Genomic DNA, 15,773 nt, shown 5'->3' with positions numbered 1-15,773 from the left:
CCATACTGACCTTCCAATAGTGAGGCACTCCCTCCGTACTGACCTTCCAACAGTGAGGCACTCCCTCCGTACTGATCTTCCAACAGTGAGACACTCCCTCAGTACTGACCTTCCAATAATGAGACACACCCTCCCTGCTGACCTTCCGTCAGTGAGGCACTCCCTCTGTACTAACTTTCCAAAGGAGAGGCAATCTCTCCGTACTGGCATTCCAACAGTGAGGCACTCCCTCCATCCTGACGTTCCAACAGTGTGGCACTCCCTCCGTACTGACCTTCCAATTGTGAGGCACACCCTTCCTACTGACCTTCCAACAATGAGGCACTCCCTCCCTGCTGACCTTCCGACAGTGAGGCACTCCCTCTGTACTAACTTTCCAAAGGTGAGGCACTCCCTCCGTACTGACCTTCCAATACTGAGGCACACCCTCAGGACTGATCTTCCAATAGTGAGGCACTCCCTCAGTACTGATCTTCCAACAGTGAGGCATTCCCTCCGTACTGACCTTCCAACAGTGAGGCATTCCCTCTGTACTGACCTTCCAACAGGGAGGGACTCTCAGTAATGACCTTCCAATAGTGAGGCACTCCATCCGTACTGACCATCCGACAGTGAGGCACTCCCTCTGTACTGACCTTCCGACAATGAGGCACACCCTCCGTACTGACCTGACAACAGTGAGGCACTCCCTCAGGACTGATCTTCTAATAGTGAGGCACTCCCTCAGTACTGATCTTCCAACAGTGAGGCATTCCCTCTGTACTGACCTTCCAACAGGGAGGGACTCTCAGTAATGACCTTCCAATAGTGAGGCACTCCATCCGTACTGACCATCCGACAGTGAGGCACTCCCTCTGTACTGACCTTCCGACAATGAGGCACACCCTCCGTACTGACCTGACAACAGTGAGGCACTCCCTCAGGACTGATCTTCTAATAGTGAGGCACTCCCTCAGTACTGATCTTCCAACAGTGAGGCATTCCCTCTGTACTGACCTTCCAACAGGGAGGGACTCTCAGTAATGACCTTCCAATAGTGAGGCACTCCATCCATACTGACCATCCGACAGTGAGGCACTCCCTCTGTACTGACCTTCCAACAGTGAGGCACTCCCTCATTACTGACCTTCCGACATTGAGGCACACCCTCCATACTGACCTGACAACAGTGAGGTACTCCCTCTGTACTCACATTCCACCAATGAGGCACATCTTCCGTAGTGGCCTTCCAACAGTGAGACACTCCCTCTGTACTGACCTTCCAATCGTGAGGCACTCCCTCCGCACTGACCTTCCAAAAGTGAGACTCTCCATCCGTACTGAATTTCCAATGGTGAGGGACTCCCTCCGTACTGACCTTCGAATAGTGAGGCAAATCCTCTGTACTGACCTTCCAACAGTGAGGGACTCTCCGTACTGACCTTCCAATAGTGAGGGTCTCCCTCCTTAGTGACTTTCCAATAGTGAGGCACTCCCTCAGTACTGACCGTCCAATAGTGAGGCACTCCCTCCGTACTGACCTTCCAACAGTGAGGCACTTCCTCCGTACTGACCTTCCAATAGTGAGGCACTCCCTCTGTACTAACTTTCCAAAGGTGAGGCACTCCCTCCGTACTGACATTCCGACAGTGAGGCACTCCCTCCGTACTGACCGTCCAACAGTGAGGTACTCCCTCCGTACTGACATTCAAAAGGTGAGGCACTCCCTCAGTACTGACCTTCCGACAGTGAGGCACTCGCTCCGTACTGACCTTCCAACAGTGAGGCACTCCCTCAGTACTGACCTTCCAACAGTGAGGCACTCCCTCCGTACTGACCTTCCAACAGTGAGGCACTTCCTCCGTACTGACCTTCCAATAGTGAGGCACTCCCTCTGTACTGACCTTCCAACAGTGAGGCACTTCCTCCGTACTGACCGTCCAACAGTGAGGTACTCCCTCCGTACTGACATTCAAAAGGTGAGGCACTCCCTCAGTACTGACCTTCCGACAGTGAGGCACTCGCTCCGTACTGACCTTCCAACAGTGAGGCACTCCCTCAGTACTGACCTTCCAACCGTGAGGCACTCCCTCAGTACTGACCTTCCAACAGTGAGGTACTCCCTCAGTACTGACTTTCCGACAGTGAGGCACTCCCTCCGTACTGATCTTCCAGCAGTGAGGCACTCCCTCCGTACTGACCTTCCAACAATGAGGCACTCACTCCGTACTGACCTTTCAACAGTGAGGCATCCCTCAGTTCTGATCTTCTATGAGTTGGGCACGCACTCACTACTGCACTCGATACATTGGACTGGGTTTTTTTCTTAGTCCTCTGGAATATATGACCATCTGACTGAGAGGTGGCTTGGAATCATATTTTAATGGCAAAGAATGACAAATCCTTGACAAACCAAGAGGTAAAAGGTTGTCAGAACTGGACAGGAATCTAGTGTAATTAGGTCTCCCCACGCTCTTCTTGAGAGATTGAGCGGACTTGAGTGGTCAAATGTCCTACTCCTGTAGCCAATTCGTTTGCTAGTCATATGTTTAATTTCTTGATTAGTAAGGGAATCAAAGGACATGGGGAGAAGGCAGCAGAGTAGGGTTGAGAAACATATCGGCAATGATTGAGTGGCAGAGCAGACTGGTCTAATCCTGCGCCTTTATTATATTGTCTTATGGTTTATGCCTGATATGCACCTCCAAACTCACTCCCACCCCAAGATTAATCCTGGTAGCTCCAAACTCACAATGATGCCAAAGGTTAATTGTTGCATCTCCAAACTCACCACCACCTCTAGATTAATCCTTTCTTCCCAGCTGGGATGCATCCAGTGGGTGAAAAATTACCTGCAATCATTGTGTTCAAGAGACTGAATGAAACTGAGGTGTGGTGCAGCGAGTGAATAGTGTGTTTATTGCACAGTAATTGGTATAGAGAATGTCCAATCAGTTAATGAGGCCACAGTTAATCCTCAATGGTGAGAGGGATCACAGTTAATCTCTGCAGTCAGAGAGACCAGGGTTAATCGTCACGATGGTGAATCCCCCTCCTGGATTGTCATCTGCAAAATAAAGAGAAATGACAAGATCAAACAGGAACTAGCAGATACATAATGGCACATTATCCCCCCTCATGCACAATCCCTGACCCTCTCAAAATTCCTCCCCCACCAGTGATATTATCCCATCATTAGTTTCTCCCTAGAAGCCTAGCATATCCCACCCATATTCAGAACATTCGTCTACTCATAAATAGAATAATTTAATCTTAAGAGAAGTGTGAGACTTCTGATATGTTATTCCATCACGGGGTGCATCACAGCTCATTTGCAATCCACATGCATGTACTTTTTCAGCATTGAAGGAGATGGAGGACGCAGACTCATAATCAGCAAGGTACATCCTGACAGAGTTTGTTCCCTCCATGACTCAGGAGGCATTGCCATCAGTTTCTTCTCCGCAGGATGAAGCTGCCTGCCCTAATCTTACCATGTGCAGCTTTTCACATGATAATCACCAGAGAAAAGCACTTTGGTGAAGACATAGACATGTACCCAGAAGATCAGAAATTTGAGTTCGCATGGCATTGAGAATCCATACTCTACCATCCCATCAAAAGCAAAATGGGGTTACAGGTGGTCTTTCAGCCTCGTTACAATACAATCAATGCTGATCCATGCCTTGACTCCATTCCCTGCTTCGGTTCTGTAACCATTAATACTTTAACCAAAATAAAATCTATCTTTCTCAGTCATGAAATTTTTATATGAGTTCTACATACAACATTGTTTTGGGAAAACAGATTTCCACCATTTTTTGATTGACTAAGTGCTTCCTGACATCAATCCTGAACAGACTAATTTTAAAACTACACCATCTTACTTGAGGCAATTGTTTCTCCTGTTTGACCCTTCAAAATCTTTTCGTTATTTAAAACACTCAAATCTTCTCTGTTCAAAGAATTGGAAGCCAACTCTATAATAGCCTCATCATTTTACTCATTTGACTAAATTATGAGGGGTATAAATGGATTTAATGGTAGTGTTTTTTTCCCTGGGATGGGAGATTTCAAGACTAGGGGGCACATTTTTAAAGTGAGGAGAGAGGCTTAAAAAAGACATGAGAGGCTTTTTTTTCCCACAGAGGGTGGTTTGCATGTGGAATGAACTTCCTGAGTAAGTAGTGGATGGGGAAAATTACAATGTTTAAGAGGCATTTGGAAAAGTACATCAATAGGAAAGATTTGGAGGGATATGAGCCAGGAGGAGGCAGATGGGACTAGTTTAGTTTAGTTTAGGATTATGTTTAGCATGGATTGGTTGAACCGAAGGGTCTGTCATGGTGCTGTATGATTCTATGACTGAGTTTTCATTCTGATGAATCTGTGTTGTGCCACTTCCAAAATGTGGTGCTCAAATGTGGTCAAAGCATATTAAGCTGCAACATAAATACTCCATCCTTTGTCTCCCGGTCCTTTTGAGCGGAATCAGAAAAACATCCAATTAGGACAATTCCTGCCTCATCAATCTACTCCCAATCTTCAAGACAATGGAAATTGTCAGCACCAGTGTTATCAAGCAGCACTTATACTTGCTCACTTATGCTTAACTTGGGTTCCAACAGGGCCACTCAGTCCTTATCTTGGTCCAAATATGGGCAGAAAATGGGTTGCTGGAAAAGCGCAGCAGGTCAGGCAGCATCCAAGGAGCAGGAGAATCGACGTTTCGGGCATGAGCCGATTCTCCTGCTCCTTGGATGCTGCCTGACCTGCTGCGCTTTTCCAGCAACACATTTTCAGCTCTGATCTCCAGCATCTGCAGTCCTCACTTTCTCCCCAAATATGGGCAGAAGAGTTGAAGTCAAGAGGTGAAGTGAGAGTGACTGCCTTTGACATCAAGGCATTATTTTACTCAGTGTAGATTGTTACGAATCAAGGAGCTCGAGCAGAACTGAAATCAACGAGAATTAGAGGGGAACTCTCTACTGGTTGAAGTCATGCCTCGCATAAAGGTTTGGTTTTCTGAGCTCAATCACCTCAGTCCAAGGACATCACTGTAGAGTTCCTCAGGGTGGTGTCCTAGACCCAAACATCGACAGCAGCTTCACTAATGTCCTTCCCTCTATCACAAGGTCATAACTGGGCATTTTTGTTAATGTTTGCATAGTATTCAGCACCATTTGAGACTCCTCTGACAATGAAGCAAGAGCAGGACAATATCCAGGCTTAGGCTGACGATTGGCAAGTGACAATTGCACCAAATGCCAAGTGATGACCATTTCCAACAAGAGAGAATTTATCTCCCTTTTATGGTCAAAAGCATTACCACTGCTGAATCCCTTTTTTTAAATCTAGCCACCCGAGACTCTCAGCCTCATTCCTGATTAAGGGCTTTTGCCCGAAACGTCGATTTTCCTGCTGCTCGGATGCTGCCTGGCCTGCTGTGCTTTTCTAGCACCACACTCTCGACTCTAATCTCCAGCATCTGCAGTCCTCACTTTCACCATTGCTGAATCCCTGACTGTCAATATCCTGGAGATTGCTATTGACTAGAAGCTGAACTGGACCCAACAAGTAATACTGTGACTATAAGACCAGGTGAGTGACTGGGGATTCTGTGGCAAATAATTCGATTCCTAACTCCCTAAAGCCTATCTGCCATCTATAAGGCATAAGTTAGTTTTGTGATGGAACACTCTCTACTGGATAGGTGCATCTCCAACAAACTCGAAGAGCTTGATACAACGCAGGTCATGGCAGCTTGCTTTGTTGCTATCCCATTCACAATCTTAAATATTCACTCGATCCTTTGTTGACATACAGTGATAGCAGTATGTACTATCTCAAGGATGCACAACATTAACTCACCAATTCCAGTTTAAATGCACCTTTCAAACCTGAGGGCTCTGGCATCTAAATGGACAAGGGCAGCTTATGCCTGGGAACGCCATCCTTGCAAGTTCCACTCTAGGCAGCATACCATCCTGACTTGGAACTATATCGCTGTTCCTTCACTGTAACTGGGTCAAAATCCTGCAATCTTCTCCCTTACTGCATTGTAGATGTCCCTACATGCCAAGGACTGCAGTGCTTTTCCGCCACGTTCTCCGGGGAAATTATGGGTGATGAATGTTGGGCCTCAGCAGTGACAGTCACATCATGTTAAAGAATAAGTGTAAAGATTTCATTAGCCTTTTTAATTATGTCTGAGTTTTTCCAATAGCTTTAATACTAATTCAGAGTTGCCACAAAAGAAGCTCTGTTGTAGAGCGGGGGAGAAAGTTAAACAGAATATAATAGCCGATATTCAGGACCTTGAATCGAATCCAACCAAGATTTGGAATGTTGATGTCACCTTTCAGATGTCAAGGATGTTGAGTTTGGAGGCTGCATATTCATAAAAGTGGAAAAATATACTGGCTTGCCCCTCCCATTGATAGAGAGCAGAACAAAAAATAACTTGAGGCTTAAAACACAAGGATAGATTGAGATAGTCAAATATCTTCTGGAATATTGGGAACCTGGCCTTGAGACTCTTTGACACAAATAGATGAAGGGCAACTGCCCAGATGTGAACAGTAATAGCTGTGGAAGGAGATTAAATGGTCAGTAAAGTCAGTGAGAGTAGAGAGGATTTGATAATGGGAGAAAATTCTATGGATTGTAGGATCTATGGTAAGGTAGAGTATACATGACATAGAAAGACAATGCAACAGAGAGTGATCATACAAAGTTACATTTTAGCAAGTATAGCCTGAACTTCAGTTCCTATCCAAAGAGGCTTGAGATGTTCCTGATGGCTAAAGAGGCCTAGTATTTTCCAGAGAGCTAGAGGACTTTGCTGTTGGTTGAAAGATCTGGAATTTTCTGATAGCTGATGAAACCTGAGATTAACTTGACGTCAGTAGAGATTTAGGATTTTCGAGATGGCAGGAGAGATCTGTGCTTTTCATCATTGCTGATGAGACCTGGGATTTTCTTGATATCAGTCGTGGCCTAGGATTTTCCTGATGGCTGAAGAGGTTTAAGATTTTCAAGATGGCTGAAGAGTTCTAGGATTTTCCCAAAAACAGAAGCAATCTAGGATTTTCCTGACAATTACTGCAGACACAAGTTATTAAGGGATAATACAGCTTCTGTGAGATGATGTCTGATCTCAATTCTTAGTGTGTGCAAAACCTCCTCCAGTATTACAAATCTCCATGTTTAGATTAGATTAGATTCCCTACAGTGTGGAAACAGGCCTTTCGGCCAAACCAGTCCACACCGACCCTCTAAAGAGCAACCCACCCAGACCCATTTCCCTCTAACTAATGCACCTAACACTATGGACAATTTAGCATGGCCAGTTCACCTGACCTGCACATCTTTGGATTGTGGGAGGAAACCGGAGCACCCGGAGGAAACCCACGCAGACACAGGGAGAATGTGCAAACTCCACTCAGACAGTTACCCGAGGCTGGAATCAAACCTGGGACCCTGGTGCTGTGAGGCAGCAGTGCTAACCACTGAGCCACCGTGCCGCCCGTATAAAACTTTCCGGTCTCTTATATAAATCCAATCTTAAGCATTCCACAATTGTCTGTGCGTTCAACTGTCTTGATCCTAAGCTCTGAAATTCAAACATTTAAAAATCTCTACTTTTCTTCGTGCCTTTAAAACTTCAGTTAAAATCTGCTCCTTTAACCAAGCTTTTGAGAATATCAATTTGTGCCTGCAAATATCTGCAAAGTGTCTTATTACAATTGAATGACATTAAAGGTACCATACACACATAAGTTATTTTTGTTGACTGGAATTTCATTTCAATGTACTGTATTTTTTAAAAGCACTTTATCTTCCTTTCTCTTTTAATGTTTCCTCACTTATTCCATTTCTTTGAAACAGGACTGATAACATGGGCGACAAGGTCTTCTTTTTGGACCCTGTCAATGCTGTTCTGTCCTCACTTCACTGAGAAGATTTCCTCAGCTGGGGAGAAGTATCTAAGCAGTGCAAAACTTTCCCCAAGAGTATTTGATGAGGACAATGTAGATGGACCTGTTGGATCTTCCTTTGGAATTTTTGATGGGGAACTGTACAGACGGAGCTTTACTCTGTATGTAACCCTGCGCTGTACCCATCCTAAGAGTATTTTATGGGGACAATATAGAGGAAGCTTTACTCTGTATCTAACTTCATGCTGTATCTGGGAGTACTTGATCAGGACGGTGTAGACAAAGCTTTGCTCTCAAATTCTATGCTATACCTGACTTGGGTGTATTTGAGGAGGACAATGTAACGCAAACTTTACTCTGTATCTGACCTGATGCTGTACCTGCCGTGGGAATATATGATGACAACAGCATATAGGGAGCTTTGTATTCTGTATCTAACCCTGAGCTGTACCTATCCTGGGAGTGTGTGATGGGTACACAGCTTTACTCTGTATCTAACCCTGTTCTGTCCCCCTGTCCTGAGAGTTTTTGATGGTGACAGTGTAGAGACAGTCTTACTGTAGCTAAACTTCATTTGGGTACATTTGTCAAGACCAAAGTAGGACAATCCTCTCACTGATGCACACAAAAAAACAGAAGACATTAAAAAGATTATTATTTATTTAAAGATTTTTCTGTTTGGCTTTGGAATGTATTACATAAGCTATGGGAAAACTTGGCGTAATTTTCCACATTAATTTGATTTGACGTGATGCAGCACAAGTGCTAAGGAAAACCCAGCTCCTTTTCGAAGGGTCTACCCCAGGCTGATCACCTTATGAATGGTGACATTTGCTGTCTTTCATCTCCTGGCCACTGGAGGGCTGAGAGGCTGGAAGGCATGGATTCATCGACAAGGTCAAATCAGCATCTCTGCATCCTTTCTGCCATATTGAATTGCACACTTTCTTCACACTGCCAAACAGTAGATGGTGCACATGCTAACCACACGTTGGTTCCATGTGCTATCACACCAACCCCACCACAACCCAACCCACAGCATGCAGCAAAGTCCAGGTGAGGGTGTAGGTGAAATTGACACCATTGGCCTCCGTGAGCTTTAACATTTACAAGCCCCATGTTCTCTGGTTGGACTCCATAAAGCTTAAAAAAAAGTCATATTTTGTAATTATTAAGGGAAACGTCAGTTAAAAAAGCTGCCAAGGTCACGCTGACAGGGTGAGGTGGAAATGGGGGAGACAGATGGGAGAAGGCTCATGAGAAGCATAGACCAGCTAGACCAAACAGTCAACTCCTGTTCCCATACAGTGACGGCAAAAATGTTCCCAAATTTAGCAGAACACCAAAGGAGGCAAAAAGTGTACTCCCTGAAACATGGATGTCACAACGTGCTGTCAGTGTTATGATGCTAGAAGCACTAAACCACAGTAGAAAGAATAACACAACACAAAAAAAAAAGGAACTCTGACAGAGCAGCAGCCCAGTGCCGAAAGATTCCAGAGAAAAACGAGTCAGCGGCAGATACAACTGCCTGGCCTTTCTCGCCACTGAGAGGCAGGTCCCACTCAGGTACAGAGAACCAGCGAATTCTCACTCCCTCCTACTTAATGCACACTATGAAGGCTTTGGGGCAGTACGGCACAGTAATTCAGTTACTTTTAAAAGGTGGCACACCGTGGTCTGTGACTCCAGATGAAGACGCTGGTTATTCTGCCGCAGCTGCTCCACCTCAGTCTCCAGCAAAGCCTTGTCCTCTTGCTCCTGATTTTCGAAAACAAAAATAAATCCATTGTTGTATTTCAAAAAACTTTGCCAGGTTTTCATTCCATAGTCTGCTATAGGTACAATACAGGGCTAGATACGGAATGAAATTCCCACTACCCTGTTCCCATCAAACACTTCTAGAGTAGGTAAATTACAGGGTTAGATACAGAGTAAAGCTTCCTCTACATCTGATTTCTAACCCTAACCTTTTTGCACTAGTTTTAGGGGCTTGCATGATGTACGCGAGGGGCTTTCTCCCCTCAGTTCCCCGTGAGCCTGTTTCCTCCTCCCTGATTTCACACAGATCACTGACCTCACAGCATGGCCCATTTGATCCTGCTGCCTCACCTTGATCAACTTCTCACGCAGTTGCTTGACAATAGCTTCCAAATGAACCACTTTCTCATTGAGGCCTGCCGGAGATTGACTGTGAGGAAAAACAAGAAAATTAAATAAATAAGTTGATTAAAAGATAAGCTGCTAAAGGAAATCATGGAGGCTGCTACAATTACAACATTTAAAAGGCACCTGGATGGGTACATGAATAGGAAGCGTTTAGAGGGATATGGGTCAAATGCTGGCAGGTGGGACTAGATGAAATTAGGATATCTAGTCAGCATGGACAAGTTGGTCCGGAGGGTCCGTTTCCATGCTGTACAGCTCTATTACTCTAAATCCCAATTCAGACCATATCACAGAAATTCAATTGTCTGCTCACTTCTGAAAGTTTTCTCTTTAAGCTCGTCTTTGGGCACTGAATTTTACTGGGGTATGGCTTTGGCTGTCCACTGATTGGTTAGTGCAGGAAGGGAGTGCCAGTAGGCAAACAAACCTTGGAGTTGTCGTAATACGGTCCATGTCTTCCTTCCTTCAACACTCAGATATTGCCGACAAGGTGGGGAAAAGGGAATGAGCAACGAGTTGATAGTTAGTTCCAGGGGCTAGAATCCAGACTTCTCCATTCTGATTTCACCACTATTTAACCCAGGGGACATGGAAGCTTAGTGTAGCCTCAGTCATGTCTGAGTCCTGCTAACTCAGCATATCCTGACACTAAACTAGGCAAGAATGTGAGCTATGAGGAGGTTGCGTAGAGGTTTTAAGATGATTTAGACAGGCCATGAGTGAGCATGTACATAGCAGATGGAGTATACTGTGGAAAAAATATGAAGCTATCCACTTTGGCAGTTAAAACAAAAATGTAGAGTATTTCTTAAATGGTGAGAGATGTGGGAAAAGACCTGGGTATTCCCACGTATAAATCATTGAAATTGCCAGTGGAGCAAACAATTTGGACAGCAAATGTATGCTGATCTTAATGACCAGATGATTTGAGCTCATGAGTAAATTAGTCTTGCTGCAATGAGACCACAGTTGGAGTATCGTGTACATTTTTGGTTCCCTTACCTATGACTGGATATACTTACCAGATGGAATGCAATGAAGACTCACTTGATTTCTGGGAGGATTTATGAGGAGAAATTGAAAAGAGTGGCCTTACTATTGTGTAGAGTTTAGAAGAATGAGAGGTGATCTCATTGAAGTGTACAGGGCTTGATAGGTCAGATGCAGAAAGAATGTTTCTTCTGTCTGGCTAAGAGATCTAGAATCAGGGGACACAGTCTCAAATCAAAGAACAGGCCATTTAGGACTGAGATTCAGAAGAAATTATTCAGAGTGGGCTGAATCTTTGGAATTTGCTTCCTCAGAGGGCAGTGAGGCCTCAGTCAATGAGTATATTCAAGTCATAGATCAATAGATTCCTAGATACTAAATTTATCAATGGATAGAACATAGAACAGTACAGCGCAGTACAGGCCCTTCGGCTCTCTATGTTGTGCCGACCTGTCATACCAATCTGAAGCCCATCTAACCTACACTATTCCATGTACGTCCATATGCTTATCCAATGACGACTTAAATGTACTTAAAGTTGGCGAATCTACTAACGTTGCAGGCAAAGCATTCCATACCCTTACTACTCTCTGAGTAAAGAAACTACCTCTGACATCTGTCCGATATCTATCACTCCTCAATTTAAAGCTATGTCCCCTCATGCTCGCTGTCACCATACTTGGAAAAAGGCTCTCCCTGTCCACCTTATCTAACCCTCTGATTATCTTATGTCTCTATTAAGTCACCTCTCAACCTTCTTCTCTCCAACGAAAACAGCCTCCAGCCTTTCTTCATAAGACCTTCCCTCCATACCAGGCAACATCCTAGTAAATCTCCTCTGCACCCTTTCCAAAGCTTCCACATCCTTCTTATAATGTGGTGACCAGAACTGTACACAATACTCCAAGTGCGGCCGCACCAGAGCTTTGTACAGCTGCAGCATAATCTCATGGTTCTGGAACTCGATCCCTCTATTAATAAAAGCTAAAAACTGTATGCCTTCTTAACAACCCTTTCAACCTGGGTGGCAACTTTCAAGGATATGGAGATAGTGTGGGAAAATGGTATTGAGGCAAAAGATCAACCATGATTTGGTCGAATGATGAAACAAACCAAGAGGCCAAATTACTTACTCTTATTTCTTATGTTCCAGTGTTCTGGCCCAGCGAGAAACTTTCTGACACTTTCCCATATCTCCCTTGTTTGGATGAGGGGTGTAAGAAAGTGGTGTTATCCGGTTTGGGGGGAGCTGGATGAGTTCATTGGAAACTACAAAACTCAGTCCTCCCTCCATTCAACTTGCAATCAATAACTCTCAGGAGCCTACAGATGGCACCATCATGCTGTTGAACAGCACTGGCCGGCCTCAACACTGTCACTGACAGACAGCTTGAGGTACTACAGCCCTGCTCACCACCCATCCTCTCCCTGACCTAGCAATGTCTGAGAGTTTGACCTTTTAGTGGCTGGTGAAAAGAAATTGCAGCATTTTTATTTGCCTTATCACATCACTCTGGATGTCTCAAAATGCCACTGTGGTACTTTTTTTGGAGTGCACTTGCTGCTGTAACACAGGAAATGCAGGATTGCCAATTTGTGTAGAGCAAGCTCCCAAAAATAACAATGTGATAACGACCCACATCATCTGATTTCAGTGATGCTAGATGATCAATAAATATTGACCCAGGATGCTGAAGAGAATGCTTGTGTTTTGCTTTTCAAAGCAGTGTTTATCTGAAAGGACAGATTGGAACTACTCAGGTTTAAGATCTCAACCAAAAAATGGCATATCTTACAGTGCTCGCTCCCTCAGTACTGGTGCAAGGACTGCGATCAACTCCTGGGACCCTATTGTCAAACACTTATCTATCTTATACAACACCTCCCTACGTTTCTCCTCCCAGGCCTCCAGAGACCACTGTTGAAATGTGCACCACTAACTGAGTCAATCTGTATCCAAACTTCATTGAGTATATTTAAGACAAAGATAGATAGGTTATTGATTGTAAAAGGTATCAAGGGTCACTGGGAGAAAGTGGGAGAATGTGGTTGAGAAACTTATCAGCCATAATTAAATGGCAGACAGACTTGATGGATGGAATGGCCTAATTTCTGCTCCTAGGTTTTATGGTCTTATAGTCAAATCAATGAGTTCTGAGTCCTTAGAAACTTTGACACACTTGCAGAATTCTTTGACCATCTAACGTAACCCCTCTGATGTCGAGATCAACCTACCTTGGTCTGCCCGCTTCCATTAAGTCAACCTTGTCATCAGCTCTGGATGGCTCCACTGTGCTCTCATCTGATAAAAGAAAAAGATTAGTTGGAGCAAGTGACACCTGCAAGAGGTTGTGATACCACTATTCAAGGGTTGGGCACAGGGCTAACTACAGAGAGCAAATAATCATGCCCAGTGATGAGCAATGCCCCTCTCCAGTGGTTGGGCAAAGGGGCAAATGCTGTGATGTTATCGGACCATTTTGCCTGTTGGTAGTGTTGCAATTTTTTTAACAGGGGCACTGGCCCAAGGTCACAGGGAAGAGTCAACAACTCTGTGCAAAGGGGAAAGGTCAACTGTCCTGGGCCATATTGATGGGTCAATAGCCCTGGGCAACAGGGGAGAGGTCAGTGGCCTTGGAAAGGGGAAGTGTTACTCAGCCCGCTTGCCAGAACCACAGTGACTTATACCAGTCCAGTCACCTTGTGATATATTTCAAACAAGTGGTTCGCCCTCCCACCTAAGAATAAAACCAAACGAAGACACTTCATGGACCAAGTGTTCCATTCAGCAACCTACTCACCTTCCAAGGAAAGAGACTGTACCAGGCTATCACAGTATGAAGCTATGTCTGCCAGTGACTGCCATTCAGTGTTGGAGTTATCAGAGGTCACAGTATCTAAAAGGGAAAGATGAAATAACGTAACTCTCACAGAATGAGATGTCTTCTCAGTGTTATTCTGAATCATTCCTTACCCTTCCTCCTCCATCATGACACTTTGTGTGGGGCTAGCTATTGGATGTACCTTATCTAATTGCCCCTTATGTGTGTTTAGTAGACTACTAGTAGACTACTCAACTGTTGGGAACCTTACACCAAGCCAAACCTAGCAGCAAGCAAGAGTAGAAACACAGCTCAGAGTCTTTGCCCCTGAGGGAAGGATGAGGCTAGAAAATAAAATTTCCCATGATGACTATGAAACCCGAGCATTTTCCAATTATCTCTCCTCACCCCAATGCGGTTATTTTACCATCTAATTTGAGGTCAGGTGGCAAGTTTTGGTTGGAACCAGCAGGTGAATCGCTCAACATGGATTCAGTCCGAAGGGCCTGTTGGGGGTCCTGAAGGTCAGGATCAGAGCCGCTGGAACAACTGGAGAAAATCCCTGCAGAGTTGGTCCCAGAGAGAGTGTGTTGGAGAATAGCAGCCTAGATTGGAATCAGAAACATCTATCAGTTGCATGACCATGGGGGCTTCTGGTAGCATTACTGAAATTGTTCTTGGACTTGTAATAATGTTATACTTACATTCATACACTACCTTAACACGTTGTCATACACAGCACATTACTTTAGAATGGTATGTAGCCAAATGCATCAGTCATTTTGCATGATAGGATTGATGGGCAGTTAATCTGTCTTTTTTGTGGAAGTAGTTGAGAGAAGAATATTGGTTCCAGGACATTAGGAGAACCACCAAACACCCCCTCCCACCCCACAATTCTTCTTCCAGCATTGGCCTTGGGATTGTTGACATCTGCCCATATAGATAGATGGTGGAGTGGGGTGGGGCAAAGGAAGCAGGGTTTGTTTTCGTGTCTCGCCTGTAAGATGGCACTTCTCCAACAAGTGCAGTGTTCCTTCAGTGATACTCTCCCTGAGGAGTGTCAGTCTGGCTACAGGCTCAAGTCGTGGAGCAGAAATTGGACCCATCATTTTCTGGGTGAGAGAGAGAAGAGTGAGACCTAGAGCATGGAGTGGACACAAGGAGAAACAGAGTAAAGAGGTTGGGCCTAAAAGGGTCAGTTTGTGTGAGAAAAAGTGATCAAATCTAAAATAGGATTTCTGTGTCGGGGGAGGATATGGATACAGACAATATGGGATCCAGTAATGGTTTCTGAAAGGGATTAAGGGGGAGGGCAAGAAGGTGGGAAGGTGAAGTTAAACATATACACAATATCATTTCAGCCCAATAGTACATTTTAATTTAAAGACAGACAAATGCTATCCAAAACATATGGCGCTGTTCCAGAATTACACAGCATTACAGCACAGTCACAGGTCTTTCAGCCCACATTTCTGCTCCAGAGAAGTCTCCTTCACCCTTCTGTTTATCAATATTTCTTCCTCAAGTACTTATCCAGTTTCCCCTTAAATTTTCCCGTGTGCTCGTTACCAAAACCTTTCCATGCAAATTCTACATGCTCACCATTCACTGAAGTTTCTCCCGAATCTCCTATTGCATTTGTTTGATGACAACCCATTTTTTTGGGCCCTTCTTGTAGTCTTGTTTCCCTCATCCTCTCCCCCACCTCAAGTAGGAAGACCTTCTCCACATCTAGCAATCTCCTAAAGTCTCCCCTCAGCCTTCTCTTTCCTAGAGAGGAACAAAACTCCAGCCTATTCAAACTATTCTGGTGGTTATAACCTCTCAGTTCTGGCATCATTATTGCAAATCCTGTTTGCATCTTCTCCAG

The 15,773-nt window shown here is 44.5% G+C and overlaps 1 protein-coding gene and 1 pseudogene across 5 annotated transcripts in view; one reads left to right on the top strand and one right to left on the bottom strand.

The window, feature by feature from the left end:
• The first annotated feature begins 644 nt into the window (after positions 1-644).
• Positions 645-15,773, top strand: part of LOC148136199 (uncharacterized) — a 104,510-nt pseudogene continuing 89,381 nt past the window's right edge.
• The window catches only part of sipa1 (signal-induced proliferation-associated 1), a 103,783-nt gene continuing 90,889 nt past the window's right edge, over positions 2,880-15,773 (bottom strand). Inside the window, exons 11-16 of one of the 5 annotated variants that reach the window (XM_087983770.1) lie at positions 14,328-14,505; positions 13,880-13,975; positions 13,314-13,380; positions 10,032-10,110; positions 9,576-9,680; positions 2,880-3,046 (exon numbers count right to left, since the gene is read on the bottom strand). In XM_087983770.1, coding sequence (XP_087839896.1) covers positions 3,014-3,046; positions 9,576-9,680; positions 10,032-10,110; positions 13,314-13,380; positions 13,880-13,975; positions 14,328-14,505 — 558 coding nt within the window. In that variant the 3' untranslated portion in view covers positions 2,880-3,013. The other 4 variants (XM_087983771.1, XM_043682663.2, XM_087983772.1 and 1 more) reach the window with 4 other exon arrangements.

The sequence above is a fragment of the Chiloscyllium plagiosum genome, unplaced genomic scaffold (assembly GCF_037043375.1).
Source record: "Chiloscyllium plagiosum isolate Xiang-an unplaced genomic scaffold, Cpla_swu_hap1 HiC_scaffold_46, whole genome shotgun sequence".
Classification (NCBI taxonomy): Eukaryota; Metazoa; Chordata; class Chondrichthyes; order Orectolobiformes; family Hemiscylliidae; genus Chiloscyllium; species Chiloscyllium plagiosum.
This window is presented reverse-complemented; position numbering and strand designations above follow the sequence as displayed.